At 41.4% G+C, this 13,533-nt stretch overlaps 1 protein-coding gene across 4 annotated transcripts in view; it reads left to right on the plus strand.

Moving 5' to 3' along the window:
• The window catches only part of FAM110B (family with sequence similarity 110 member B), a 109,920-nt gene extending 96,645 nt beyond the window's left edge, over positions 1 to 13,275 (plus strand). For all 4 annotated transcript variants that reach the window (XM_032181346.1, XM_032181348.1, XM_032181345.1 and 1 more), the window contains one exon: positions 10,403 to 13,275. In XM_032181346.1, coding sequence (XP_032037237.1) covers positions 10,708 to 11,820 — 1,113 coding nt within the window. In that variant the 5' untranslated portion in view covers positions 10,403 to 10,707 and the 3' untranslated portion in view covers positions 11,821 to 13,275. The remainder of the gene's footprint in view (positions 1 to 10,402) is intronic.
• The last annotated feature ends 258 nt before the right edge of the window (positions 13,276 to 13,533 follow it).

The raw sequence follows: 13,533 nt of genomic DNA on the forward strand, positions 1-13,533 counted from the left end.
TGTCTCAGAAGATGTGTCCAGGAAGAATTTCTTTCATAACTGTAACTTCATCAGGGTCCTCCGATATGCTGAAAACCATTTAGTAAGAAGACCCTGGGCGTGTCTGACTTAATAAATGCAGCTTTTTAAGTGCACCATTTTAATGAAGACTCATTACATTACATGTCGATAATAGGAAATACAATCAGTGTATTCTAGCAGCTACAGTAAATGCATCTGGTATAGTCTAAGGAGTTACACACACAAATGTGCAATCATGCCATTCGTGTGCAATACAATACTTGTGTAGGGTTATACAGCTATATCATATTGATTGCAACATCTTTGAATAACACTGAAGACCTAAATTGCATTTTGTTCCGGAGCCAAAATTGGTATGTTTAACCGTGTGCGTAAACAAATCTTAAATATGCAGATGTAGAGCTATGCACTCCTTTGATTTTCTTTCTTGTCTTCCAGTGCCATGTATGTTTAGAATTGAGGCTGGAGGAAAAAGGAATGAACTATCCTGTGGTATGGGAAAATGTCCTCTTATCTAGAGAAAAACATAGCTGTACCAGTCAAAAATAAAAGATATCATTCACTGAGTCACTCTGAAGGTTGCAGTGCCCTGGAACACTGCTGTAAATTGGGTGCTTAATAAAACAACAACACATGCTAAAAAAAAAAAAAAATAAAAGAGATTTGTTTTTACTTAGTCAAAACTTTTAGAGTCCGTTTATTATATTTCATGTATTTAAAGTTTGAATGCTTATAAATGGTTAGCCCAGGACAATTATGGCATAGAAATTATCTTTAAATAGCCATGCTGACCTTACTGCAGTGATATGTCATGTTATAGGAAGGATGTTTAGTACAAAGGCTTGACAAACAACACCCCACAGCTAATCAGCAAAGTGACTGAAAGTCCTCAGTTGTCAGAACTGGGCCACTCTGTTGTACTCCTCTGGGTGAACATTGTCATTTTTCTAATGGTATTTTTTTCAGCATGCCCAATTCTTAACCGTGCCTAGTGTATTATGTAGAATCACAGAATGGCTCTGCTTGGACAGGAGCTTAAAGTTTATCTAACTCCAGGCCCCCAGCTACTTTATTAAAGGTTGTCTCCTAGATTTGTAATAGAAGATACTCATTTTCTATATTTTAAAGGGTGAAATGGTTGTATTTGTGTATGGAGTTTACTAAAAGGAATTTTCTGTATAGTAAGGTAACAACAAGCTGTTAAACTTAGAAAGAAAATACATAACTATGCATAATCTGTGTGACTTTCTGGTTTCTTACTTGTAAAAAATTCTAAGTATTATAAGAAATTCTCCATACACCCATGCACTGTTTCTTTCAAATATGTTTTCATAAACAGTAAGAAACTTCAGAAAGAAACTATTCAATTTGTTTTGAAAGTTTTTAAGTATTTTTAAAAGTTCTTACTAATTAAATTTCTGACTACTAAAGGAAATAAAATTTCAAGTCTGACATATTTTTTCCATTTATAAGAGCTCTTTGTGGTATCCTTTTTCACAGCATAAATTGTTAGGATTGTTTCTCTTCTGGGCTGTATTTGTTTACTCTGGATCTTCATGTACTGTAACATTTCTGGAGTTTTGCAGGGTTAGTAACTGCAAGAGAATGCTTAACTGCAGCTATTTTCATTGTGGCTTTATTGTTTTTAAATAAAACATGTTTATAGTTACGATATTATGTTCCTTCAGTATATTTCTCATTGTGAACTGTTAGGAAAACTTTCTCAGTAAAGTCTAAACATGGCAACTAGAGATTTCAGGGTTTGAGGCCTTTTATGACAAAGTCTGGTAAACTTTTTTTTTTTTTTTCCCCACAAAAATGACTTGGCAGTAGCAGCTGCTGGCCATTTCTGCCCATGAGATCACTGGTTACTGTACACTTCTGAGAAATGGGAGACTGGATCAATTCCCCAGTCCCCAAACTGGGGCAAGTCCAGCTTCCAGTCCTCTTCCACCTGCTGAGGAAGAACCCACTTGGCAGACTACTGGGGCACTCTTGGGTGGCTCTTTCTATTTCAGATGGAGTTGTCCTACTTCCTAGAAATTCTTAAATTGTGCTTAGAGTAGGGTCACTAACCCGGTCACCTCACCAAGTACCCTGTACTTTGTCATTCTTTCTGTAACTTAAAGCTTGCAAATATTTTTTTTAGTGGAAAACTTTGAACAGAAGTGCTGGAGAAGTGCTGTCTCTACATGCATTTTATACTAGTTTATTCATTTGCTGTGGAGGTTGGCTTCCAGTCTGCACTCCAAATGAAGCAGAAGAAGAAAGCTTTTTTGTGTCATCCTGCTTATCCCCAGCTGCATTTTTGGGGCCTGCAGCATGCTCAGAAGTTACCTGCTGGGTAAAGTAGTATGAACAGTCAAGGAGGGGACAAGGAAATCCCTGGTTCCTCTACAGCTTGGGAATTATCCTTCAGGCTTAGTTAGCTGTGTGCATGCCCGTTAATGTAAATAATAGGGCTGCACCCACGCTGAGTGGCTGGTGGGAGCAGGGCATGCCCACGGGCCTGTGTCCTGAGCATCCCTCTGGGCCTGTATGTGCTTATTGCTTCCAGCCTTCTCACAGCCCCTTTCTGTGGAAGTTCAGTGTGGGAGATAGGGACAGTGTCCAGGTTTTGTCCCCGTTTGGTGTTAGGATATTGGTGGGGTCGGAAGAGCTCAGAAGTGAATTCTCATTTTTGGCTTAAGCAAAAAATTTCTGTCAGAGGAGCAGGTGCCTCGAGTCTAAGCATCAGCTAGCCAAGATTTTATGGATACTGCTGCCACTTAAATGTTGAAAAATGAGACTACAAGTTGGAAATATTGCTAGCAAAATACATATTCCATCCTGAGTTAATGATAATCATTTTTTTGGTGAGGCACTCTTTAGAAGATACCGAGCTGTTTCCCGACTACCTGATTACTGCTTCCACAGGTGACTGATGAACGGAGCCTGCCAGCCCTGCTAGCGAGGCACTGTACCCATGTGGTAATGCTGGAACAAGGGTGCTTTTTTTGCTGTATTTTCACATTTTTGCAGATAGAAGATGCTGATTTTCCTTCTTCAGTTGCCTTTGATTTATACTGAATTTGCACTTGCACCTGATTTATGCTGAACCTATTATGTACGGAAACCTCAGAAGTTTGGGTAGCTTAAAATACTGCTCACTCTTAAAATGGACTTGTTAGGAATTACCACAGATCTGAGATGTGAATTAATATGAAGTGTTCCGTTTAAAACATTTTTCTTCAGCTTCTTAATTAAAAATGTTTTGTTGTTCGGCCTCCCTCTGTTTTCTCCCAGTGTGCAGCGATGACACACAAAGCTGGCCAATTAATGATTTGTGTTACACATCTGAAATGTTACTGCTAGAAAAATAAAAGGCTTTCCGGGATACCAAATCCAAGCGTGGCTGTGAAGGTCAGCTGCCCAGGGGCAAGGAGACCTGAGGTGCTGGGTGTTTCTACTGACTGAGGAGAAGAAAGGAGAATAGTAGATAGCACTGCTGTTGGGAGTTACTGCACCTTGTAAAAATGGGATGTTGAAAGGGGGAAATCGTGTGAAGAGGTGAGGAAAGAGAGAAAATAAGAGTTCACTCTGCTTCTCTCAGAGAAGAAGGACCAAACCGCTGGGACCTGTCTTGGCATCTGATGAACTCTGAAACGCTACGAGGCACTGGAGCCAAGCGTCCTTTAACAAAGGTGGTTGTGTTCATTTCTAAAAGTACAGAGATGATCCTGGGCAAATTGTATGGGGGCCAGGAGACCAAAACAGAGGGCTGTGAGGTTGTTGTAGGGAGGAGGGCATAAGTTTAAATGCAGTAGTTCTGGAGAGGTGCAGAATTAAGAGGATAGAAGTGCTTTGGACTTGGGCCATTGAGACTGGCTGGTGAACTGGCTGGTGTCACCTAAAGCTTTGCAAGGTGTTTTACAGAAATATTGTGATAAAATATGCACTAAAGTAGAAGTATCCACAAAAAGCCAGAGCTACAAATGTAATAAGTTACATCACGTTCCTTATACTTTTTAGGCCCTCTCCTGAAGTATTTTTAAATTAGGGGCTGAAATTATTTGAGAGTCTGGTATGTTGTTAAGCAGCACAGGGTTCCAGAGAAAACAGAATTGATTTCCTTTCCTGCTTCTACAAACACAGCATGTAGTATCTCTCTAAATAATAAGACAAGCTGCATTTTTTGTACAATCTAGTTTGGAAGAAAGGGAAATTTCATTCCTGAATTTTCTTGTGTATTCATGCAGCTGTCTGCACCTGTTTAAAGAAATTAGAGTTTTCATGTTTGGGCAGAATTTACCCAGAAGTAAGTATCACTGGCAGTGAATTGTAGCTACTGGGTTTAAAAAAAAAAAAAAAAAAAAAAAAAAAAACAGAACTATATTTCAGAACTGAAAAGCAGCAAAATATTTTCTGATGACTTTTATCTCAAAGAGGAAACTCTATCCAGCTCCCAGTGAGCACTGAGCATACTTCACAGAGGCAGAATGCAAGTAAAGCCACCAAGGTGCTTTTACAGGCATTTACATCTCTATGGATTTCCCCATAACAAAGTTAGCATTTCTCGTTATGTCAACATCCTGTTTTAAACCTCATAGTTTTAACTGCACGCTATAATAGAAAGTGTGTCAAGTGATTGTAGTATTGTCTATGGAGAGTTTTATGTTACAGAAATTTTTTCTCATACAAGCTTACAACCTGGTAACACTTCACAGTGATGTTTAGCATGCAGCATTAATGGGTGTCATTGAATGTAATGCAAGAGCAAAGCTGAATTAGTGTAAATATCAAGCTGTTGTACAGTTCACCTGTGCAAAGTAGTAGAAAATTGATGACAGTTGCAGTTGTCAAAAGGTTTTTTTGATTGTATGTAATATATCATCGGTGCAAAGTGGTAGCCTTTGCCAAAGTTCTTACCTTTCCAGTTGGTGGAAACTTCCACCAATTTCTGGAACTATGAGGAACAGCTGAGGGAACTGGGGTTGTTTAGTCTGGAGAAGAGGAGGCTCAGGGGAGACCTTATTGCTCTCTACAAATGCCTGAAAGGAAGGTGTGGGGAGCTGGGGGTCAGCCTCTTCTCACAGGTAACTAGTGATAGGACTACAGGGAATGGCCTCAGGTTGCTCCAGGGGAGGTTTAGGTTGGAAATGAGGAGGCATTTCTTCTCAGAAAGAGCAGTCAGGCCTTGGAACGGGTTGCCCAGCGAGGTAGCGGTGTCACCCTCCCTGGGGGTGTTCAAGGAAAGGTTGGACATGGTGCTTGGGGACATGGCTTAGTGGGTGACATTGGTGGCTGGGTGATGGTTGGACCAGATGATCTTGGAGGTCTTTTCCAACCTTAATAATTCTATGATTCCCACTTCTATATAACTGTGCCACTCCCACTTTTAGGCCAGTGTATACCATATTTGTGACCTTTCCAAGGCTTTATCTCCTTGAACAGATACTGCTCTTCACTTGTTCTTTGTTTCATGTTCCCAAAGAGGGGCACATTGATTAGTATTTTGGGTCATGGTAGATCTCAAAGATGTTTTAATCTCCTCATGCTTTATCTTGACAGCTAATGTTAACTGAGGTCAAGTCTACACCCATGCACATGTTTATCTAAAATTGATTTTAAAAATGTAATAACTGCTGCCATTCTTCATGTGGATTATTTTATTTCACTGTAAGCCTAGTTTATTTAGACTTAGCTTCTATTTTTAAACTTAGTAACATAAACTAAATATGTGAGGTCTATAGCGACAATCATCCACAGAATAATTTAAATTCATTTTAGGCATACATATTAGTATATCCTAGTGCATAAAACTGTAGCAAGTTATTCTCAGTGAAGTCCTACAGGCTTTATAGGGGCTATTAACAAAGCAGCATCTCCGTAATGGGACCTTCAGCTCTAAAGTGCACCTAGTCATTAACAGAGCCTGTTATTTTTCATCTGTGTACTATGTTCCTTTGCAAATTTTGTTTTGTGATTTCTTTGAGCCCTATTGAGATCACTTGTTGATTACTTACGCTTGAATTTGTGATGTTTTTGGTGCATCTTGGGGCTGCGGTAGTTATATTTTACCATCTGGAAAAGAAAATTGACACAGGCCTTTAAATATCAAGGAAAGCAGAGGAAAGACTGTCAACCTTTGTTATATTTATTCACTGTGCTTCATCCTACCTCCTATACAATCCTCCCCTCATCCACTGTCCCAGAGGGATGAATTAAGAGCATCAGCTTCAGCACGGCATTGTCGGATGAAGCTGTCCTCACTGAAGTCAAGAGCAAAAATTCCACTGATGTCATTTAGGCCATACTTTCACTGTTGTTTTTTTGGTACTGTGCTGCAACTTGAATATTGCTACAATATGTGGTGGTTTTCAGAGTAGACTTTTAGGCAAAGGCTGGTTGAAAGGTATAGGAGCTACAAGGCAAAACGGGAGCAGGGACTGAAGCGCAGTGTTTGCTGTCAGGTAGCATCATTCGATTTCTGTTTAGAATGCAGTTTTAGGTATGAGAGAAAATAAACTTGATTATTATACATTAGTAAGTTAATAGATCTAGAAATAAATGCTTGTCAGTGTGACCACTTCATAAATTTCTTTTACATTAAAAAAAAAAAAAAAGTTTATTTAAAATACATGGAGCTGTAATTCCTAAGTTTTTATATAGTTTTTCTCCTACTACTATGTTGACTTTAAATCAAGGGAGGGATATTTTATAGAGAACTTGTTTGTAGTTACTGTTAATCGTGTAGCTATTGCTTCTCTTGACTGTATTGTTTTCCCCTAAATCCTGCAGATAGTGAGCCTGTTACTTAAATGTGAATACCTGACAAACATATTGCAGACCTAAGAGTGATTAGAGCATGATGCCTAGAATGAGTAAGTGCTTTGGATCTCTGCCTCTGCCACAAAGGAATCCTGAATCAAAGTGCCTGGCTGAAAATGTAGCTTTAAAAAAAAAAAAACAAAAACCCTCAACCCCTTTGTATGTTTTGTATTCTGCTGAGCAGTTCTGCAAGAGTAGCTGATGTTAGAAGAGCTCAGTTAGTATGAACTTTAAGCCTTTATCTGTGCATGCATAGTATTAAAATGAGCCATGAAAGGGTGCATAAGTTTTCATATTTTTTTTTTAAATGATCTCTTAAATATAGTGATTCTTATACAGAAGAGCAATAATGGAAATCTGGAGCAAATCCTGAAAAACACAACCCAGTCTGCAGGAAGAATTGCACTGACAAAATAGACATCTGGATGTAAACAATATAGAATAAAAGGAACATTACTTAGGTCCCTAAGTATATCTCATGCGTTTTCTGGGAGTGAAAATTTGCCATTGAATTTCTGTAGTGCAAAGCTGGTACTGTTTCTCTGTCCACAACAGGCAATTCAGATGGCTAAGCGATGAGTTTCTCTGGAGTTTAAGCCAACAGAAAGCCACTTTCACCCCCGTTGCTGCAATGATGGTTTTCACAACTGGAAACTTAAGTGGCACAATTTAGTCTTCCTAGGACTACACTGTACTGCTGCTGCTGCTCAGCATTTTTCATTAGTGATGAAATTTATAAGTAACAAGGCTCTTGTAGTGTCGCTGCTGTGTTTCAGGTGCCAGTGTACAGCAGAGGGGCTGATAGGCATTGCACTAGCATGGCCGAATAGCAGCAGAATTAGGCTGCAGCCATCACAGCACAGGCAGGAGAGGTTGTTTCATTCACACTTGTATCCATCCCCACCCCTCTTTCATCCCACTTGCTTTTCTAATGGTGTCTGGTTAATAATATCTAGCGGATACTGAATAAACTTTACTGTGATATTTCAATGCAGTAGCTCAGGAAAACTTAAACAACACACTTTAATACAACACACTTTAATCCTTCCTTTGTAGCTGTACCTACCTTATTTTTTACCAGTGGCCCCACAGGTACAAAACCTCTGTGGATGGCCACGTAACCACCTGGCTGTTACCGGCTCTGGTGAGCATCTCTGCCCTGGCTCCCCCAGAGCCCTTTGCTTTTCTTTGTAGGGTGCCTGAAGCTCATTGCCAGTCATGACATATTTCCAGTGACTTTGGGGCACTTGGCCCTATAAGTGCTTACGAAAAAGCACTCTGGTTCCCTCAGGTGAACATGCATGCACAGTGGGATTTTTCTTCTTCTTCTATTTTCCTTTTAAGTGTGGTGTTGGTGGATGCTTAGCCTTCTGAGCAATGCTGGCTGGCATCATCCAGGGCTGTCCTGAGTGAGGACGATGGCAATGTCCTAGGAAGAAATGCAGAGTTGTCTCTCTTACTCAAGTTGTATTAACTCAGATGGGTAACATTGCTGTTATAGTACGTGGAATTGGGGGTCTGGGTCTTTTTTTTTTTTTTTTTTTTTTCCTGACAAGGCCTATGTTCTCTCATATATTAGATTTCTGCACATGAGCATCAAGTGCACACACCGATCGGGTATTTTTACAAGCACTTAGCCATCAAGCTCTGAGCTGGCGACGTGGAAAGATTTGATTTGTGTGTATGGAATGGAAATGTGTATGAGCAGATGCGTGCTGGAATTGCCTTCAGTGCATTTGGAGATTTGATGCTTAATTTCAAAATAGTACCAATAAATGTGTTGATTCAAATGAGGAAAGAGAGCTTTTTCTTTTTCAGAAAGACTTAGTTAAAATTCAGGAAGTCAAACTGCTGAGGAGTTAGCACTAGGATTTATAAAACAACATTGAAAGGGAAGCTTAATTAACATTTCACTACCCTTTCAATTGCACCGAATACATGTCTGGTTTATCACCCACCTAAATATGTTAGTTTGTATTTGAAGAATGTTTGTGACAGTGAGCCTTCGGGAGAAAGCTCAGCTTTTTTTTCTGTAATCTCATTATAGCATTTATATATTTGATTTCCTTGCCTTGACCTTGAGTGATTTAGAGGGAATATTCGATGTATATATCACATATTTCTGGGAATAAGTACTTGAGGCTGCTTTCTTTTACTCCTAATGTACCTTTAGCTGGAATGAAAGGGTTCTTTTGTGGGATGTGGGGGTGGTTTCTTGTTGGTCCAAACAGGATACTGATGGCACACCCGAATTAAGTAAGTTGGATGCTGCTGGATGAGCACAGGGAGCATGGCAGTATACATGAAAGCAGGTCATCACCAGGAAGGCTGCTGCTTCGAGCACCTCAGGATGAGTGGAGAGGCAGCAGTAGCTTTTCCTTTTCTCCCTGAAGAACGCGATAGTAGCAGAAATGGGATGTTAGAAAGGACAGCATAGATTAATGGGGCAGTAATAAAACAAATGAGGCCCGTTAGCTAAATCACTGCTTGAAAAGTAGATTCCTTGATAAGTGCCCTTCAGTGCCTCATGTGGGAAAAATTGTTACAGCACTTGTCCTGTCATCCATGCTGTTGCATTTCAGATTGTTTTGACAATCCAGTGATAGCAACTTAAAAGGATTTAAATTGAGGTAAAATTTGCTTGGAATCCGTGCTTCATAGAAAGCTTGAACAATTGTATCCAAGCGTCAACACAAGTTCTCTTTCAAGCCCAGTCAGAATGTTTTACGTGCTCCAAAATCTTTCTTAGAACAAAGCTATTTTTAATTTTAATTTTACTATTTTTTTAATTTTATTTGTATTTTTCCCTCTGTTTAGCCTGTAAGTTAATGATCAAAAGCTGGAAATCATTGCTTCCTTTCTGGAGCACCTATGCTTGGGGACCAATGTTCAAGCAGGCTTCAAGCTGCAATATGGGGCTTTAGCGAGATCTTTCAGGTTTCTTCCAACCTTAATGGTTCTATGATTTCTGCTTTATGGTTGCTGGTTTCTTGGTAGCTTAATGATGAAGCAGGTACCTTGCAGTTGAAAACTCGCATGTCCACGGGGTTGCTGCTTTTTAGACCAGCTCATTTTATGGAGCTTTTAAAAAAAAAAAAAAAAAAAAAAAAAAAAAAAACTGAAGTTGTGGGGTATATGGAGTATATTACTGATCAGGAGCTTGAGAGAAAATAGGTAGAGAAATCAACCGGTCAAAGCCACGGCCAGCAGTTCGGCAGTGCTCTTTCACCCACCTTCGGGTGGCGGATGGGTGAAACCCTCTAACCCCACACTTTGAATCCCCTTCCCCTGTCTGCCTGCAGAAGCGGGTGGCGACGGGGCTGGGGTTTCCTTCCCCTTCCTTCTGCAACGCAGACGCTGGGACCGTGCTGGGGGTGCTGAGGGAGCGTTCCCCCTGCTGGGCCCTTGGGTGCTGGCACCAGGGCACCCACCCAGTGCCGCCTCCCCGTGCTCCTTGCGGCCCGGCTGGGAGAGGAGGGCCAGGAGAGGAGAGGAGGGCCGGGTCGGCTGTTGCTATCGCTCTGATGTCAGGCGCTCCCGCTAACGTGTGGTTGGTCCTTCTGCCTTTCAGATCGCTGCCTGTAGCGGAGCACAAAGGGAGCGGCGAGACTCCCACGTCTTTCAGCGAGAAGAAAGGAGGCAGCGGAGCAGACTAACGCAGGCTTGCGTCTGGTGGCCTGGCGGTACAAAGGCTGCCTTTAAAAGAGAAGCGCAGCGTTATTTAATGAGCTGTGAGATGAGGAGGCGCTGCTGCTAACGCTCAGATCCCGGGATTCATCGGCTATTCATTGTGCTTAATGTACATGTTTCTACACCGTGCATTTAGGAGATCCCAGAGAAGAATCCAAAACGGCTGCGGGGGAAAGACCACCAAACATGCCTACAGAAACACTACCGACAGGTAGCATGGTGAAGCCGGTCAGCCCTGCCGTGACTTTCACGTCCGCCGTCCCTCTCCGCATCCTGAACAAAGGACCAGATTACTTTCGCAGGCAGGCAGAGCCCAACCCCAAAAGACTGAGCGCGGTGGAGAGGCTGGAAGCCGACAAGGCCAAGTATGTCAAGAGCCAGGAGGTCATCAACGCCAAGCAGGAGCCCGTGAAGCCGGCGGTGCTGGCAAAGCCACCGGTCTGTCCCGCGGCCAAGCGAGCGCTGGGGAGCCCCACCTTGAAAGTCTTCAGCAACAACGCCAAGACCGAGAGCGGCGTCCAGAGAGAGAACCTGAAGCTGGAGATTTTGAAGAACATCATCAACAGCTCCGAAGGCTCCAGCTCGGGTTCGGGGCACAAGCACGGTCCCCGAAACTGGCCGCCCCACAGAGCGGATTCGACGGAACTGAACCGACACTCGTTCGCCGAGTCTCTGAAGGTTTACCCCACGCAGGGCCGCAGCAGCCCGCAGGAGAGCAGCTCCAACGTCAGCAGAAGGCTCCTAGATCAGTCGGCAGAGACTTTCTTGCACGTCTCTCACAGCTCCTCAGACATTAGGAAAGTAACTAGCGCAAAGCCCTTAAAAGCAATACCCTGCAGTAGTTCAGCCCCACCTCTGCCGCCAAAACCCAAAATCGCTGCCATTGCCACCCTGAAGTCCCCAGAGATCGAGGCAGTCGAGTCTGGATGTGGAGTTAGTAGAAGACCCTCCCTGCAGCGGTCAAAATCAGACTTAAGCGACAGATACTTTCGTGTCGACGCAGACGTTGAACGATTCTTTAACTACTGCGGACTGGATCCTGAAGAGCTTGAAAACCTCGGGATGGAAAACTTTGCAAGGGCTAACTCTGATATTATATCCCTCAACTTTCGCAGCGCAAGCATGATTAGCTCAGACTGTGAACAGTCTCAGGACAGCAACAGTGACCTTAGAAACGATGACAGTGCCAATGACCGTGTGCCATATGGTATTTCTGCAATTGAAAGGAATGCCAGAATCATCAAGTGGTTGTATAGCATCAAGCAAGCTAGAGAGTCACAGAAAGTGTCCCATGTGTGAGAGAAAATCCACAGTAGAAAAAGCAAGGACTGTATCTTTGTCTGTGAATATTCAGTTGTGAAGGGTTGTGAAGTCTACTTGAAGTCTTGTACACTTCTCAAATCTCTTTGTGTTGCTTGTTGTGCAATGTTTCCAAGTTGCATGCCTGTCAACATGTGAACTGACCTGGCTTCCACTTGAACAATAACCAACTGCAAAGCCTGGCTGAGCATACACATTATCTGCCAAAAGTTTAAGACAAGAATCTAATTAGGGCTTCAGTATAATCAAAGTGTTTACATGGAAAGGTTATATGACTTCTTTGGTATTTATGTGGTTCCTTGTGGATTTTATATGTCACTTTCTGTCTTAATACGGATATTGTCAACTGACGTTACTGGCTTCAAAGCTGAAGTTAGAATCCCTTCGGGGGGTGGGGCAAATTTGGACAAAATAAGAGGTTTAGACATACAACAATAGGCAAAGCAGCCTTATCTCTTGCAGAAAGTGGCTTATTGGCACCAGTAAAACTGTCTCTGAAGAGCAAAGGATGCTCTGTTCTTTGCTAAAATGTGTATCCCTACCTGTGGTGAGGGACTGTTAAGTAAAGGTTTCTGTTTCTAGATAAAGCACCTTCAGTTTTACAACTGAAGCGGTCTCATGAATCTGCTTGACCTTTCATAAACGAAATGAGTCTTACATTTGGTTCGGTGTAAGCATTGTAACGATTTTGTATTACCCTGTTGGAAAAGTTTGAAGAGTCAACAAACAAAAACGTTGAAGGTGGGGGATTTTGTGGGTTTGGTTTTAACTCTAAGATTCCTGGTCTTAAACTTTTGACAGGAATGATTAGATCCTATAGCTGATATTGAATGCCTTTATTAGTCAAACACATCATGACTACAAACTCCATGCTGTCTTTTAATTTTTTTTTTGTAGACCTATTTGAACAGTTAATGATCAAAAATGGAAACACACAGCCATATCAATATAACGCCTCCTATTCAGAAGTAAATACACTCAGTAGCTGAACTATATCTGAAAATTTGTGATTATGTTGTCTTGCATATGTTATATCTAAGGCTGTGAAAGTTTGTTACAGCTCTAGAAAAAGTGTAGAAACATGACAGTATGTAGCTTTCTTTTTTTTTTTTTTTCTCCTCCTTATGATGGTTAGTGCTGCAAGTCAACCTGTTACAAATCTTTTGACAATCTGTGTCTTCCCAGTGGTTTAATTAACTGTCATTTCAACCGACAGTTGTGGTGTGGTAGCGGAGAAGTTGAAAGTACAGTGGTCTGCTTCATTATTATTGTATACATGCTTCAAAGTAAATTGCAGCACTACCTTATACTTCATCAGCTAATAGGAAACTTTTTTTATTGTGTAAATGCTGTAAGACTTTGTATATACTTCAGTTGTTATGAAATCTTTAAAAGGAAGAGTGTTATGCTAATAAATAGCTCCTGGTGCAGGTATGGTGGGTTTTTTGTTCATTTTTTGACCCCTCCCATTCTCAAACTGTATCGGGAACTCAATTGCAGTGTGTTTTAGTGCTATAGAAGATCTTGGTGAAATAATAGTTCCAGTAAAATAGTCCCAGTTAGGTTTCTTCCTAAAAGTGCTTTTCAGAATACAGTTTTTTTTTTTTTTTTTTTAATAAAGCAACTGTAGCAGCATGATCCGTCTGAAGAACTAGAAGAGATTTTTCAGGACTCCTAAAATAGCTTGCTGCT

Source organism: Aythya fuligula, chromosome 2 (genome assembly GCF_009819795.1).
Source record: "Aythya fuligula isolate bAytFul2 chromosome 2, bAytFul2.pri, whole genome shotgun sequence".
Lineage (NCBI taxonomy): Eukaryota > Metazoa > Chordata > Aves > Anseriformes > Anatidae > Aythya > Aythya fuligula.